The 14,783-nt window shown below is 46.8% G+C and overlaps 5 protein-coding genes and 5 non-coding genes across 12 annotated transcripts; 5 read left to right on the forward strand and 5 right to left on the reverse strand.

Moving 5' to 3' along the window:
* The first annotated feature begins 254 nt into the window (after positions 1 to 254).
* Positions 255 to 1,373, forward strand: LOC117586829. Its single transcript, XM_034277150.1, has one exon. The coding sequence runs from the start codon at positions 338 to 340 to the stop codon at positions 1,292 to 1,294; it is 957 nt and encodes a 318-aa protein (XP_034133041.1). The 5' UTR covers positions 255 to 337; the 3' UTR covers positions 1,295 to 1,373.
* On the reverse strand, positions 1,320 to 2,053 carry LOC117587253 (U6 snRNA-associated Sm-like protein LSm1). The gene is made up of 3 exons (XM_034277866.1): positions 1,898 to 2,053; positions 1,646 to 1,830; positions 1,320 to 1,583 (listed from the first exon to the last, which is right to left on the reverse strand). Exons 1-3 carry the CDS (start codon positions 1,950 to 1,952, stop codon positions 1,410 to 1,412), a joined length of 414 nt encoding a protein of 137 aa, XP_034133757.1. The 5' UTR covers positions 1,953 to 2,053; the 3' UTR covers positions 1,320 to 1,409.
* A 101-nt stretch (positions 2,054 to 2,154) lies between these two features.
* On the forward strand, positions 2,155 to 5,326 carry LOC117586493 (general transcription and DNA repair factor IIH helicase subunit XPD). Its single transcript, XM_034276637.1, has 8 exons — positions 2,155 to 2,261; positions 2,321 to 2,778; positions 2,834 to 2,964; positions 3,036 to 3,256; positions 3,319 to 3,700; positions 3,759 to 4,040; positions 4,114 to 4,392; positions 4,657 to 5,326. The coding sequence occupies exons 1-8, from the start codon at positions 2,257 to 2,259 to the stop codon at positions 5,206 to 5,208; spliced, it is 2,310 nt and encodes a 769-aa protein (XP_034132528.1). The 5' UTR covers positions 2,155 to 2,256; the 3' UTR covers positions 5,209 to 5,326.
* An 861-nt stretch (positions 5,327 to 6,187) lies between these two features.
* LOC117586631 (GTP cyclohydrolase 1) lies at positions 6,188 to 13,166 on the forward strand. Of its 3 annotated transcripts, none has more exons than XM_034277060.1 (5): positions 6,188 to 6,596; positions 10,716 to 10,925; positions 12,359 to 12,524; positions 12,587 to 12,703; positions 12,919 to 13,166. In XM_034277060.1, exons 1-5 carry the CDS (start codon positions 6,416 to 6,418, stop codon positions 13,046 to 13,048), a joined length of 804 nt encoding a protein of 267 aa, XP_034132951.1. In that variant the 5' UTR covers positions 6,188 to 6,415; the 3' UTR covers positions 13,049 to 13,166. The 3 variants fall into 3 exon arrangements, with proteins under 3 accessions (XP_034132951.1, XP_034132867.1, XP_034132784.1); XM_034276976.1 differs by lacking the exon at positions 6,188 to 6,596 and adding an exon at positions 9,817 to 10,323; XM_034276893.1 differs by lacking the exon at positions 6,188 to 6,596 and adding an exon at positions 9,818 to 10,371.
* Positions 8,526 to 9,473, reverse strand: LOC117586895. Its single transcript, XM_034277279.1, has 2 exons — positions 9,025 to 9,473; positions 8,526 to 8,958 (listed from the first exon to the last, which is right to left on the reverse strand). Exons 1-2 carry the CDS (start codon positions 9,358 to 9,360, stop codon positions 8,641 to 8,643), a joined length of 654 nt encoding a protein of 217 aa, XP_034133170.1. The 5' UTR covers positions 9,361 to 9,473; the 3' UTR covers positions 8,526 to 8,640.
* Trnaw-cca lies at positions 12,214 to 12,285 on the forward strand. The gene has a single exon. It is a non-coding gene; the product is annotated as a tRNA-Trp (tRNA).
* Trnag-gcc lies at positions 12,749 to 12,819 on the reverse strand. Its single transcript has one exon. It is a non-coding gene; the product is annotated as a tRNA-Gly (tRNA).
* A 663-nt stretch (positions 13,167 to 13,829) lies between the features above and the next one.
* Trnaw-cca lies at positions 13,830 to 13,901 on the reverse strand. The gene has a single exon. It is a non-coding gene; the product is annotated as a tRNA-Trp (tRNA).
* Positions 13,902 to 14,011: 110 nt separating this feature from the next.
* Trnag-gcc lies at positions 14,012 to 14,082 on the forward strand. Its single transcript has one exon. It is a non-coding gene; the product is annotated as a tRNA-Gly (tRNA).
* A 198-nt stretch (positions 14,083 to 14,280) lies between these two features.
* Positions 14,281 to 14,352, reverse strand: Trnaw-cca. Its single transcript has one exon. It is a non-coding gene; the product is annotated as a tRNA-Trp (tRNA).
* Positions 14,353 to 14,783: the final 431 nt, after the last annotated feature.

The raw sequence follows: 14,783 nt of genomic DNA on the forward strand, positions 1-14,783 counted from the left end.
TCTCTAATTTTATCACATCACCCTTTTCACTGGGCTGTTGCAAGCCAATGAAAAGCAGTCATGAAGACTTGCCAATCTAGTAGACAATTGATTTATCAATCGGATAAAATTTTTATTTTCTTTGGTGTGAGTCGTTGCTTTCTAGTAATATGAAACAGAATATCAAAATCTAAGAAATACAATTATCATCGGTATATTTATAGTATTGAAAGTGTTTTCGGTATATTTTTTGGGGTCAGTCGGTATATTTTATTTAGAAATCCACGGACACACTGACATCACTAAACAAAACACGGAACACGCAAAAAAAAATTTAAAATACTCATATTTAAACAAAATGAGCTCCAACCATCGACCCCTGGACGAATCGGATATACAGCTGATAGAGACAATACGAGCAACACCATCGCTTTATGATCCGCAGCTTCCCTCGTTTCGGCTCTCGCAGCGCAAAGAGGAGGACTGGGCGAAAGTGGCAGGAAGTTTGAGAATTTCGATTACAGATGCTCGACGGCGTTGGACCTGTTTGAGGGATCGCTACTCACGTGAACTTAAGCAGATGCGCCTTCATCCCACTAGCGAATTTGGACGCAATGATTTCTTCAGACAAATGGATTTTCTGAGGGAGTTTGTTAGAAAACGACGCGAGCGCAACAGAAGAGATCAGACGCCCACTGGATGGCTCAAAGTGGACGTGAGGAGAAACAAGAAAACAAAGATTTCGCATGACTCTGACAGCATGATGGAGGACCCGGACTCGAATGTATACGAGGAGAGCGATGATCACAACTACGACACCAAGCTGGAAGTGCAGACATCGCACTCGGAAACCTACTCGGTGCTGGTGGAGGCGGACGATGGACAAGAGCCCGAGCAGGAGAGCTTTGAGGAACACTACATTGCGGACGGTGAAGGTGAAAGTGAACACAAGCCACTGCCCATGCTGGCATCAGGCCTCAACCATATGGTCGAAGTTCATCCAAACGCCACACCGAACACATCTGCACAAGACGCTGCAGCGGCCGTATCTGACGACATCAAATATATGGTCTGCCTGCCGAGTGTGAGTCAGGAGCGGGAGCAAATGGTTCCTTCTATGACCACCTCGACGCCAACTAGGACAGAGACCGAGGACGATTACTTCTGTAAATCGGTGGCAGCCTACCTGAGGCAGCTGTCCCGGGTGCACAAGATCAAGGCCAAGGTAGAGATGTTCCAAATACTGGAGAAATACATTTTGTTCGAAGAGGAGTGCCGAGGCGCGAGTTCGGGACCGGGGCCAGGGTCGGGATAAAACAGGTTATATGGCAATTGATGTATATAGGTTTTAGAATAGTTTTTAATGCAGTACAAATATACAAAGTGACGAAAAATCCTTTTATGCTTAGTCTATTTAGTTTAGTGTCTTCCTAGCAGAAATCCTCATTGATTAGTTCCGCGTTAACGGCCAGGCCGCGCTCTTTGAGTGCCTTGGACACTAGGCGATGCTTCTCTTGGCGCTGCTCCTGCTCGCGTCGTTGGGCATCCAGGATTTCGTCCACAGATATCTCTTTGAGTGGCAGCTTTTGTTCCTTTTCACGATCCTGTTGGGGGATGTTACAAGATCCGGTATTAAGTAAACGCAATTTCGGCCACGTTCACTCACAATTTCACCCAATAGGACAACATTCTCCCCTCGGATTATGAACACTCCTCGTGGAATGTCGCCATACTGATTGCCCACATGTATCCTCTCAATGGTGCGCTGCAAAACCAAGTTGGCAAACTGATCCACCGATCGCAGGTAACCAATTAGGGTACGACCATCCCGCAAGAGCACCATCAGCTTCTCTGTAATTTGATTTGTCAATATTGAGAGAGACCCTTGTTCATCCAACCGGGGGCTGCAGCCACTCACTGTCCACTTCTTCCAGGAGGTGAGCTGTGCCTGCCAAAGGGTTCAGATCGTCCATGGCAGTGATTGTGTACAGAAAAAATAAAAACAACTTTGCAATTGGAATCAATTTGGATCAAAATAATTTCTGGCTTGCTTGCTAGGACTGGGAAAACATCGATAGTATCAATAGCTGTACAAATTTTCCGGCCATCGATTGTTTTGGTTGAAAGTCCAGCCCTAGTCTGAGCTAGTCTTTAAAATATACCGCCTGACCATCAGAAATATACCGCCTGACCATCAGAAATATACCGAAAATATAAGGAGCCGGCATGCGGCCACCATTGTTTTGAAATTACAAATTACCTCGAAATAGCAAAAATATGAAGTAAGTTTGTGATTAATTGAAATATTCTGTTGCTACAACTAATGGAAATCCACCAACAGGCTCAGTATTGACGGCTTGCTCGTCTATTTCCCGTACGAATACATCTACCCGGAACAATATGCATACATGCTGGAATTGAAGCGAACATTGGACGCCAAAGGACACTGTTTGCTGGAAATGCCCTCGGGCACGGGCAAGACAGCCACGCTGCTCTCGCTGATTGTGGCCTACATGATAGAGCATCCAGAGACGATTCGCAAGCTGATTTACTGTTCCCGCACAGTGCCTGAAATCGAGAAGGTAATAGCCGAACTGCAAAATCTGATGGTCTACTATGAGCGGGAATGTGTGAAGCCGCCTGCCATGACCGGCCTGGTGCTGAGCTCCCGCAAGAACTTGTGCATCCACCCAGAGGTGAGCAAGGAGCGCGAGGGCAAGGCAGTGGACGGCAAGTGCTATGGCCTAACGGCCAGCTACATACGCGATAAGCATGAGATGGACAACGAGACGCCCATCTGTAAGTGGAGCAGAGCTAGGTTGTATAATCGCTTTTGTTAATTGTTGACTTGCAGGTCAGTACTTTGAGGGCTTCAGTCTGGAGGGCAAGGAGTCCACCCTGCCCGTGGGAATCTACAGCCTTGATGATCTCAAAGAATATGGACGCTCACGCAACTGGTGTCCGTACTTTCTGGCCCGCTATGCTGTGAGTGAAGAGAAAACTAATTCATTGTCTAATGTCTAACCAATGATTTTCATCATCATCATCCTTGCCAGATTGCCCATGCCCAAATTGTGGTTTACAGCTATCATTATCTGCTGGATCCGAAGATCGCGCAGGTTGTGTCCAAGGAGATGACACGCGAGTCCTGTGTGGTCTTTGATGAGGCGCACAACATCGACAACGTTTGCATTGATTCGATGAGTGTGAAGATCAACAGACGCACAGTGGAGCGCAGCACAAACGCGTTGAATCAGCTGACCAAATTGGTGCAGGAGTGAGTCCCAGTCGAACCATTCAATTCCATTCCACTCTCCACCTTGAAACTGCTTCTTTTAGGATTCGGGAGGAGGACACGAACCGTCTAAATGAGGAGTACCAGCGGATGGTGCAAGGCCTGAAAGATGCCAGCGTCCAACGAGAGACGGACATGATTATGGCCAATCCTGTCCTACCAAACGATGTGCTGATCGAGGTGGTGCCTGGTAACATACGCAACGCGGACCATTTCCTCAGCTTCCTGCGTCGCTTCATTGAGTTCATTAAGACGCGACTGCGCGTTCATCACGTGGTGCAGGAGTCCCCAGCCGGTTTCCTAAAGGATATCTCCGCCAAGATATGCATTGAACGCAAGCCATTGCGCTTCTGTGCCGAACGTCTGTCCAGCCTCCTGCGCACCCTCGAGATTACCGACATGACGGACTACGGAGCTCTGACACTAGTGGGTTATTTAATCTTTGTGGGGTACCTGTCATATCTAAAATGCATTTTATCCATAGATCACACACTTTGCCACACTGGTGTCCACCTACACGAAGGGATTCACCATCATCATAGAGCCCTTTGACGATAAGACACCAACCGTATCGAATCCTATACTGCATTTCAGTTGCGTGGACTCTTCCATTGCCATGGCCCCGGTATTCTCCCGCTTTCAAACAGTTGTCATCACCTCGGGCACCCTGTCGCCGATGGACATGTACCCGAAGATACTCGACTTTGATCCAGTTGTCATGAGCAGCTTCACCATGACACTGGCACGCCCCTGCCTTCTTCCTATGGTGATACTTGCTGTCAGCCTTAATGCCAATTGAACACATCTTGACTGACTGCCTGTTGGCATTCCCCCCACAGATTGTATCCAAGGGAAATGATCAGGTGACCATTTCGTCCAAGTTTGAGACTCGCGAGGACACTGCTGTCATTCGGAACTACGGTCAGCTGCTGGTGGAGGTGGCCAAGACCGTTCCCGATGGCATTGTCTGCTTCTTTACCTCATACCTGTATCTGGAGTCTGTTGTGGCTTCCTGGTACGATCAGGGCATTGTCGACACCCTGCTGCGCTACAAGCTGCTGTTCATCGAGACTCAGGATAATGCCGAGACCAGCTATGCCTTGATGAACTATGTTAAGGTAAGGCCAACATACTCAATGCCATCGATCTATGCTACTCCTATGGCTTCTCCACCGTTGTACTTGACACGTTCTTGCCTTGCCTCTTGCCTTGCTCTCATTTTCAACCATAACCAGACTACCCTTGCAGATTGTGAGGTGCTGTGGAATTGGTTGGATCGTTGGCAGCAACGAATCATGTTCCCTCCCATAGATCTGCAAGGGTGTACATAGTTTGATATTCCATATTTCCACTGACTTTTCATGCTCTCATTCGTTTTGCAGGCATGCGATTGTGGTCGTGGCGCTGTGCTGCTGGCTGTGGCGCGTGGCAAGGTCTCGGAGGGTGTGGATTTCGACCATCATTATGGTCGCGCGGTGCTCATGTTCGGGATACCTTATGTGTACACGCAGTCGCGCATACTCAAGGCTCGCCTCGACTACCTGCGCGATCAGTTTCAGATACGTGAGAACGACTTTCTGACCTTTGACGCGATGCGGCATGCAGCGCAATGCGTGGGCCGGGCGCTGCGCGGGAAGACGGACTACGGCATCATGATATTCGCGGACAAGCGCTTCTCGCGCCAGGACAAACGCTCCCGTCTACCCAAATGGATACAGGAGCATCTGGTCGACAGCTTCTGCAACTTGAGCACCGAGGAGGCGGTGCAGCTGGCCAGGCGCTGGCTGCGGCGCATGGCCCAGCCGTTCACCCGCGAGGATCAGCTGGGCATATCCCTGCTGACGCTCGCCCAGCTGGAGAACATGGAGCAGGAGAAACTGGAGCGGCAGGCGCAGGGCAAAGAGGGCGTGGGCGGCCAAGTTCAGGAGTTGTGAATGCAGCGGCAACCGGCTCGCTGCCACACTTCCTTCCGGGAATAATTAAACACGATTTTGCACCAGCTTTTCAATGACATTGAATGGCCATTAAAAACGGAGCAACAGGCAGAACAAACTTCAAAAGTATACCTTTTTTGGATGCCATGCAAATGAGACGTAAACGTCCAATTAATGGCTAATTAATATTATTAATAATTTTGCGGGCATGACTAACTCCGCTTCCAATCCGCTCAAGGCGGCGAAAGGGCGCCAGCGCATGCGCAACGGGAGCTTTGCGCTTTTGTATTTGTATTAATGGAGCTAAGTCGAGACGCAACTATAAACTGCATTTGTTGTAACAGCAATTATTACACTTACACTGGTCAGCAAAGTTTGGCGTTTTGAGTTTATTCCTTGCAATTAATAGATGCCTGAGCGTCATAAATCAAATTTAGGGGCTCGCAAATTTAATTGATTCATTATTTTAGCTGGAGAATGTAAAGTGATTGTTGTGGCTGCATTTCTCGTAATTGCCAGTGCGCTGCCAGGTTATCAATGCAATTATTTCAATACTGAATGTTTGCTTAATTGATTTGATTTTGCGAATGTTTATTCTGTCAGCATGTTTTTAATTGAATTTAAATTTGTGAAACTGAAACTTTTCCCACTCGAAGTGCAGCTTTTGGGGCTCTCGCATTTCCTGAAGTCCTCGTGTGGCTGACACGTTGGAGCTTGTCGGGAAGGAACACCAAATCGAAAGCTTTTGCAAACAGACACGAACGGCCACGGCCATTACTCAGAGCAGAGCGAAGCTTGAATACAGTTAAGGCAGCACAGCACAGCAGAGCAGAGCAGAGCAGAGCCACAGCACAACCGCAAAAGCGAGATAAAACTCACTAGCACTCCAAACGTATTCGCATTCGCGCTCACTCTCGCACGCGCTTGCTCTCCGACAAAAGAACTTTCGATTTTTCATAATAAAAAGGTTATAACTAAATCTCGGGCCGTTTAGTCGGGTAGATGCTTAGGAAAGGAGCGCGACACTGAACACTTAACGAACACTCGCGTAGCAGAGCTGAGCAGTCGCTAAATAAATTCAGCAAAAACAATTAACAATTCAAAAGTTCATTTTCCGACAATCATCGTGATCCATTCGTACGCTAGAAAGCCAAATCAAATCAACGTAAATCGTTTAGTTGCTATCCAAAGCCAATTCAATTCAAAAATGAAGCCCCAAACCAGTGAACAAAATGGCGATGCCTGCGCCGCGGATGCAGCTTCCGTTGATGTTGAAGCCGCTGCCGCCATCCCCACAGCGGCTTCAGCCGGCGCCGTCGTCTCCGTCCTAGGCGCCAAAAACAGTCAACAGCTGAAACTGGAAATGCTCAACATGGGTAACGGAAACGGTGAGAACAGTTTGGAAATGGATTTGTAAATCTTTCTTCCTGTTTGAGTCACAGATTGAAGAGAGTGAAAGAGATAGAGTTTGTCATTTGGTAAAGCTGAAAGACAGAATTTCAGCATTAATAGGTACAAATGTAGATCCTGACTGCTATACAGCTTCTGCTCGGCCGATCGAACATTGTTCTGTTCAGTATTTCCGCTCCTGAGAGAGATGTGTGCGTCACACCTTCAAGGCTGCAGGTGGCGTCTGATTGTAATACCGACCAGATATTGCATCACTACATCAGAGGCATAGATTAGAGAGCAAAAATGGAATTCAATCCGATGCGCATAATGAGCCGACTCCAATTTCCGGCGATGCTGCACATGTGCACACATAAAACCGCGGCCTACAAATCGCCTTCTAATCCACAGTCTGAAAACTCAAATATCAGTATTCTGTCTTTAAATGATCAAACCACACACACACAGAGAGTCACCAGAATGCCGGAGATTGAGAGGAGGAGCATAAGCATGCCAATGGTGAGGGCTGGACGGGAAGGGAAATGGAAATGGACTTTACGAGTATTGACATTGACATTGAAAGATTTGCTTGGCACTTACGTTAGCGCAGATCGGATCGGATCGTATCGGATCGTATCGGCAGATTCAATGAGAGCGCTATGTGAGGCTCTGGGCCATGGGCCATGAGCCATGTACAAGTACAAGTACAGAGACAAAGCCATGGCGAGACGCATGAGCAGAGTTGGACATGACAATAAACTCCTCGTCTTAATCCGGTATTTGGCCAACGGACGGTCTTCCAATCGGAGTGGGAGCGTGTAGTGCAGAGCATGTACTAGGGGTAGGGTAGGGGAGCAGTGGGGAGGGAGACCTGAACTACTTTTGTGAAGGTTAAAAAGCGTTTAATTGCGAGCCCCGGCCAAACTTGGCTTCGCGGGCTGCTTCGATATTTCTGTGGCCGTTTTCAGTTTCTTTGTTTGTGTGACTAATAAGCCCCCCCCTCAGCACCGGCCCCAGCAGCAGCAGCACCAGCACCAGCCCAGTTGGCAGTACTTCACATTTGAGCGATTGCGGTCAATAAAAAAAAAAATATATACACATAAGTAATATTGTATAAAATCGAAAAAGAGACCTGCCGCTGCTAATTGTGGCATTTAAAAAATTCTCTCAGCAAATGCCAGGCACTGTCGGTGCTGGTGGCAACCCTAGCCGCTGAGAACCCCCCAGAGTATGGCATTCCTTGAGCCGTAATGCAGATCGAAAGACTGAGAGGGAGAGAGCGAGGAACACCTGCCCTTTGATAAATGTGAATAATGACTTAATTGCATGGAACATGCCGCAACAGGTTGACTTGACTCTGTAACAGAAATGAACTACATATGCCTGTCCTGCAACCCTGGCAAGGGGACTGACTGGTGTTCCATCAAAGATTAACATTCAAATGGTTATGGTTCCTGGGAGAGGTTCAGGCAACGGTTTTCCCGCAAAATTTCTGTGAAACCTAAAAGTGATTCCCTGCCCAACCCATCCAAATGAATGACTCAAGTAGCAAAAAGTAAAGTACACTCAAGGGAGGAATGACTGTGGCCAGAGCTCGAATAGAATTCCCAATGCCTATGTCATCTGCAGCTGTGGGCTATGTTCCGATTATGTAAACAAGAGGCGGTCGCCTTAAGCAATTTCCAGATGAATTATTCCGTACTGTCACTGTCTCCGATTGAATATCAGTCAGTCACAGTCTCAGTTTCAGATTCATACGAGGCGACACAGAGTCAAAGATTGACCGAATTTGCATGTAGTGAGTGGCCTTAGAATTTGGATTGGGATTTGATATTGATAAATTCGGATTTTATGCAGGGAGCACTCTAACCATTGACAGTCAGCAATCACTTGAATTCCACACAATCCCACATGAATTCCATTTGCCATTAGCGGGATTCGGTACTCACACATACCCTTTGGTTATTATCGGGCCAATGATTTCCACTTTATTTGCCACTCAAGAGAGGAATAATATTTATGCGCCGCACCCTTTAAACTATCTCACATGATGGTCTCCTCCTCCAGCATGTACTCGGTGAGGTCGCCGTTCCCCGAGATCATAGTCACGGGCACTCGATTCATCTGGGCCACTCGCTGGCTGGGCCACACCATAATGTCGCAGCAGTTGGTGAGGACCACGACGTTCGTGTTGTTCGTTGAGGTGCACATCAGGTTGCTGCTCTTCTCCACCTCGTTGCTGTTGGCCTTGCGCCGGAAACGAAACTTCACGGGCAGGGAAGTGCCCATCACGGTCTCCTCGTCGAAATATGTCGGCTGTCCCTGGTTGTACACCGGATTGGTGGTCGCTGGCGGCGTGAGCTTAAGAAACAGAAGGATTATGTTAACTTGGGTACCTTGTATGCAGGTCGCAGATTCGCGACAAACCTCTTCCAGCACCACTGATGTCTTGAGCCGCTGGCACGGATCGCAGTAGTTGGGAACACCCTCACCGTGTGGTGTTCTGCTGGTACACGGATCATGCCCATTCCCATTACCGTTACCGTTCCCATTGCCGTTCGTTTTCTTCTGCTGCTGCTGATTCTTGGGCTTTAAAGGATCCTCGCCACGATCCACACACTGCTGCAGAAAGTCCTCCTCGATGTCTATCAGCCGCTTGACGGCACAGTCCCGTTTCAGGAAGTTCTTGATGACGGACAAGTCGCGCGGCACGGCGCCAATCACATCGTAATTATCGCTGCGCGGCTGGACGCGATAGCTCATGATGTGGCAGACTGTTTTTGGCGGGCAGGGGCAGGGTAAGGGACAGGGACAGGGAAGGAGCAGGGAATTTGGAATTGTTTGTTGAAAGGCTTCCTATCGAGTGATGTGGCAGAGTCGACTCTGTAGATTGACATTTCAACACTTGACAGAGACTAATGCTACTCCTTGAAGAACCTTGAAGATGAACCAGTTGACGCCAGTCTCAGACCCCCCTTCTCCAGGGAGAGAGCGAACCAGCAGCAACAAGTCCGCACCAGAGCAAGAGACAGAGGAGAGAGAGAGAGAGAGAGGAAGAGAGAGCAGCACAGTTCAGCAGCCACTGGACAGCCAACTGCGATTTGCTGCGTGGAGCTCACGAGTCGGGTCGGGGTCGGTTCGGTGGGGGAGCTTTCTGGCGCTGCTCTCAAAGCTCTGCTTTGGGGGGTTCTTATTGCCACTGCTGGACCCAGCAGCCACTCAGTCGAGCAAAGCATTCAAACGCGCCAGCACAAAACGGAGACTAAAAGCAAAGTTCAACGAATAATAGAAAGAATCGAGTGAAAAAAGTTCAAAAAGTTAAAAATTTTGTGTATTTACTATCGAGACGCATCTTTTTTTGTTCAAAGTAACAAATATTTGAGCTCCATTCCGCTTTAGCTCCGCCGTCGCCGCGTTTCGCAATGAGCTTCACACGCCAACTGTCCGAGATGAGTGCCAGCGAACTGAACGACGCCATCGACGACACCAACTTCCCGCAGGCCCACATCCTGTCGCGCGGCCGCAACAACAGCGTCTGCTCAACAAGTAGCACCTCGGGCACCTCCTCCCTGGCGGACCGGGCGCTGTCGCAGCCTGAGGAGCCCGTTGTGCCGCAGCCAGGATCCGCTGTGGGCACGCCCACGGATGAGCTGGTGCCGAGCATTGGAGCCACAAATCGTCCCCGCCTGATTCTGAAGACGAACGGCAGCATTCCGGAAAACGACGGTACACAACCGACAACACCAATGACACCGCGTACATCGACAACGCCAGGTAGTGGGACGTTGGAGTGGGGCTGCGTCTGTATTACCCGATGTGGGCAGGGTGTAGGCAGGCGAAGAGCGGACCGAACACACACAACTCTTTGCCGATAAGCAGAAGGGAACACATCCCGGTGCCGCCTGGCTATACGACTACGTACTGATACGGCCCGTCCAGAGAATTGTTTGGGGTCAAGGGTTGGAGAAGTGCTTCGATTTAGAAAAATGTCATTATCTCCATATATAGCCAGCCGCACGAAGACGACAAGAGGGGGGCATTGTCTCCTTATCTCTCACCATAGCATAATTTGATGATGATGATGATTTTAATTTTCTGTCTCCTTTCTGCATTTGCAGGCCACGAGAAGTGTACTTTCCACCACGACTTGGAGCTGGACCACAAGCCACCGACGCGAGAGGCTCTGCTGCCGGACATGGCACGCTCGTACCGCCTTCTGCTGGGCGGCCTCGGCGAGAATCCCGATCGCCAGGGCCTAATCAAGACCCCCGAGCGGGCAGCCAAGGCCATGCTGTACTTCACCAAGGGCTACGACCAATGTCTAGAGGGTACGTACACCTATCACCTGTTTGTCTCGCTTTTTGGTAATTAGCACCAGGTCACTGATCGTTCCCGTTGTTTATCCTGTGCTGAGTGCGTCATAGGTTCCATGGCATTTCCCAAAAGTGAGATCTAAAACTAGTTTCGTGGACAGTGATTCATGAGCTTGGTCTGCGAGGTGCTTCACTTTTATCGGGGGTTCCTAAGTCTGTTAGTTCATTAGTCTAATTGCTGTCCGTTTGAGTTACAGTTGCTGTGGAAGTAATCATAGGTCTAGTTCCCTACCTACAGGGAAACAATAAAGCGCTCTATCTATGCTAAGGTTTAGTTTAGTTTGAGGAGCAATCTTTAGTAGGTAAATCCGCAGTATTGAATCAATATAGGAGTATTGTTTAGAGAACAACATAAAAATAGTAGAAATTTATGTTGAACAATGTATGCCTTGTTCCAAGTCCAATTCTTTCAGTAGCCAGCATTATTTATATGACCTCAGCTGTACCTATGTTAAACCCGTTGTTGAAATTAACAGTTGCAAGTCTTACCTTACCTTATATAGTATTTTTGATAATAGGATGCCCCAATTTCGTGGTGGTTTTTCATGCGGTTTCTCCGCCTTCCAATTGGAATTGCATTTGAACTTGTCATGTAATCAAACGCTTTGAACGAAACAACATTGCAAATAAACTGATACGCGCTCCGGCGGACCGGTTCTTCGAGATGAAAATCAGGTTCTACAGTTTGTCAAATAAAATCGCATGTAAATTGAGCAGCAACAGGGGCCGCCGAGGCACGAGCGCGAATGTGTTGGCCGTTTGAAAGCCAAATGAGAGAAGCGAAAGTGAATAGCCTTCGAAAATGGAGTGATGTTGTAGATATTCCAGCCAAATTCGTAGAACCAAAACCCAACTTCAAGTCAACGTGACTTGCGAAACTGACATTGAAAGAGGTAGATGGTGCTGGGAGTGAAGATGGGTTGGGGGGTTTGGATTTCCATCCGGAAACACACTAGAAAACTCGAGCTTTTCTGCATGTGTACATATGTTAAGAGGGAGAAAGAGAGCGCCAGGAGTGGGTGGTTGTTGCGCTACTTAAAGCATTTAATGTAAGTGTTGAGAAAGCTCCCTCTCCTCTCCATAGCAACCCCATCGCCCATCATGCACACGCATGGACACACACACCACTTGAACTTAACATTCATTTATGCTAGCAGCAAATAAATCGCGCCATAAATCACGTGTAAGTCCCAGACAGTAGGGCTTGTGCCTAAATTGGGCATTTGACGACTCAGAACACAGCGACTCCGTGGCGCAACGGTAGCGCGTCTGACTCCAGATCAGAAGGTTGCGTGTTCAAATCACGTCGGGGTCATTTCACTTGGCAATTTAGCTTGGGTAGATTTTTCCTTTTTTTTTTTTATTTATATTGTTCCTTTATTTTGCAGATGTACTGAACGGCGCCGTTTTCGATGAGGATCATGATGAGATGGTGGTTGTCAAGGACATTGAAATGTTTTCCATGTGCGAGCACCACTTGGTGCCATTCTACGGCAAAGTTTCCATCGGCTATTTGCCTTGCAACAAGATTCTGGGACTGAGCAAGCTGGCACGGTAGGACCATCCCAAGAAAGAACGTTAATATATGGCAATATACATATTCATCACTTTTTCAGTATTGTGGAGATATTTTCGCGTCGATTGCAAGTGCAGGAACGCCTGACAAAGCAAATTGCAGTGGCTGTCACTCAGGCCGTTCAGCCTGCAGGCGTGGCCGTTGTTGTTGAAGGAGTGTAAGTATTAACGTAGGAAAAATAATTAAAATAAAAAAAGCGTTTTGCATCGGCCGGGAATCGAACCCGGGCCGCCCGCGTGGCAGGCGAGCATTCTACCACTGAACCACCGATGCTTGTGATCTTTGCTTTGCCAAAGCTCCACATCCGCACTGACCGAAGAGATCAAGGAAAAGACTGGATTAAATATGTCCCATCTTTTTGCATATTTTCAGACACATGTGCATGGTAATGCGTGGAGTGCAGAAAATCAATAGCAAAACTGTTACCTCGACCATGCTGGGAGTGTTCCGTGACGATCACAAGACCCGCGAGGAATTCCTGAACTTAGTCAATAGCAAATAAAGTGTGGTAGTGGGACTTGAACAGGCGAGACCAAGAAATCAACTAAATCCTACAATATTTTTGGAGGCGCATACATACTTACAATATACATACATACCTACAATATACACGAAAAGAGCAAAAGAAACGCAGGGTCCACTAGTTCGTGTTTTCGGGATTGATTTTTCTTAGTTAGTGCAACTTCTGCAGCCATTTAAATTGTTGAATCGTGTGAAAATTGTTGAAAATTCTGTTAGCCAAATACGTTACCTAAAAAAAAAGAAGATAAACAGAAAAGAGAAAGTTGGAAAGTACGCAGAAGAACAGAATTTAATGCTGGTGTTGGGTAGGATTATTTTGCATTTTATATTGAAATTTATGGCACTTAAACGATGCGCTTTAAAGCCTACATATGAACATATGTAAATGTGTAAGTGCATCGCGCAATAAGGGAACAACTACTGATAATAAATCAACGCAAACGCAAACCGTTTAGGGAATTTACAATATAATCGTATACAGAGTACTTAACATGTAATCGAATACCTATATACTCATATCTGTATTTATATATATATATATATATACATACAACCTAATCGTTAAATCAAAAAGTATCGTGAATATTGGCGATTTTAAATGTTAAAACTACTCGTAAATGCTCATTATGTTACATGTTGTTGCTTGTAGTGAATTGAATCGAAACTGCTTATAAATTATACAATAAATTATATATTTAAATACTGTTGAAATGGTTCGTTTAAAATATGTACAAAAAATAATGGGAGAACAATTCTCTGATTGACCCCGACGTGATTTGAACACGCAACCTTCTGATCTGGAGTCAGACGCGCTACCGTTGCGCCACGGAGTCTTATTGCGGGGAGGGTGTCCAGTGCCCCATATACGACAACACCAAAAGGTTGTCAAGGCCGACGATACTACGTGTGAATTTATAGTGGCTTAAACTTAGTTTGGCAACAAGCATCGGTGGTTCAGTGGTAGAATGCTCGCCTGCCACGCGGGCGGCCCGGGTTCGATTCCCGGCCGATGCAGCAATAGTTTTTTGCAATAGTGTTGATACTTTTGGAACGCAGTTTATTTGTGAAACCTACAAGTTTTGTATGTGGCGATCAGCTAGTCAAAATTTGTTATCTCTCTATTAAATTTATTTGGATTGTCTACATATGAGTTAGTTAAAATAACAGAATACACAAAAATAAACGAAAGAAAAAAGAGAGTCTCAAATTAACTGACCCCGACGTGATTTGAACACGCAACCTTCTGATCTGGAGTCAGACGCGCTACCGTTGCGCCACGGAGTCAATGCAGCCTAACTCTTATTTTTCCCATATCAGCAGGTATGCCGCAGCGCCACCTTTTGTTGAAAGCGGTTTTTCTTATCGGATATAATATTGCTATTTTCAAAATAAAACGCAAATAAATTACGCTTATCGCACACAAATACCGAATATTAGAAGTATTACTATAAGTAGAATCAAAATATATAAATTTTAAAGCCTAGTAGTCAGATCAATAAAAAGGAGCCGGTAGAATAATCATGATATTGATATTCGTATGGAACCGATAATAAATGTAGCGCTTTCTTTCAAGTATAGTATAGTAGATTCTCCATTTCATACAAGCGAAACGTCCGGCCTCTACCGAAGCCCCAGCTTCAAGTGTATTAGCTAGTAAATCCAACTAGCTAGTAAATCAAACAGAACATCAAAATCGAGGATTCTGATTTAGGACT

The sequence above is a fragment of the Drosophila guanche genome, unplaced genomic scaffold (genome assembly GCF_900245975.1).
Source record: "Drosophila guanche unplaced genomic scaffold, DGUA_6, whole genome shotgun sequence".
NCBI classification, from domain to species: Eukaryota; Metazoa; Arthropoda; class Insecta; order Diptera; family Drosophilidae; genus Drosophila; species Drosophila guanche.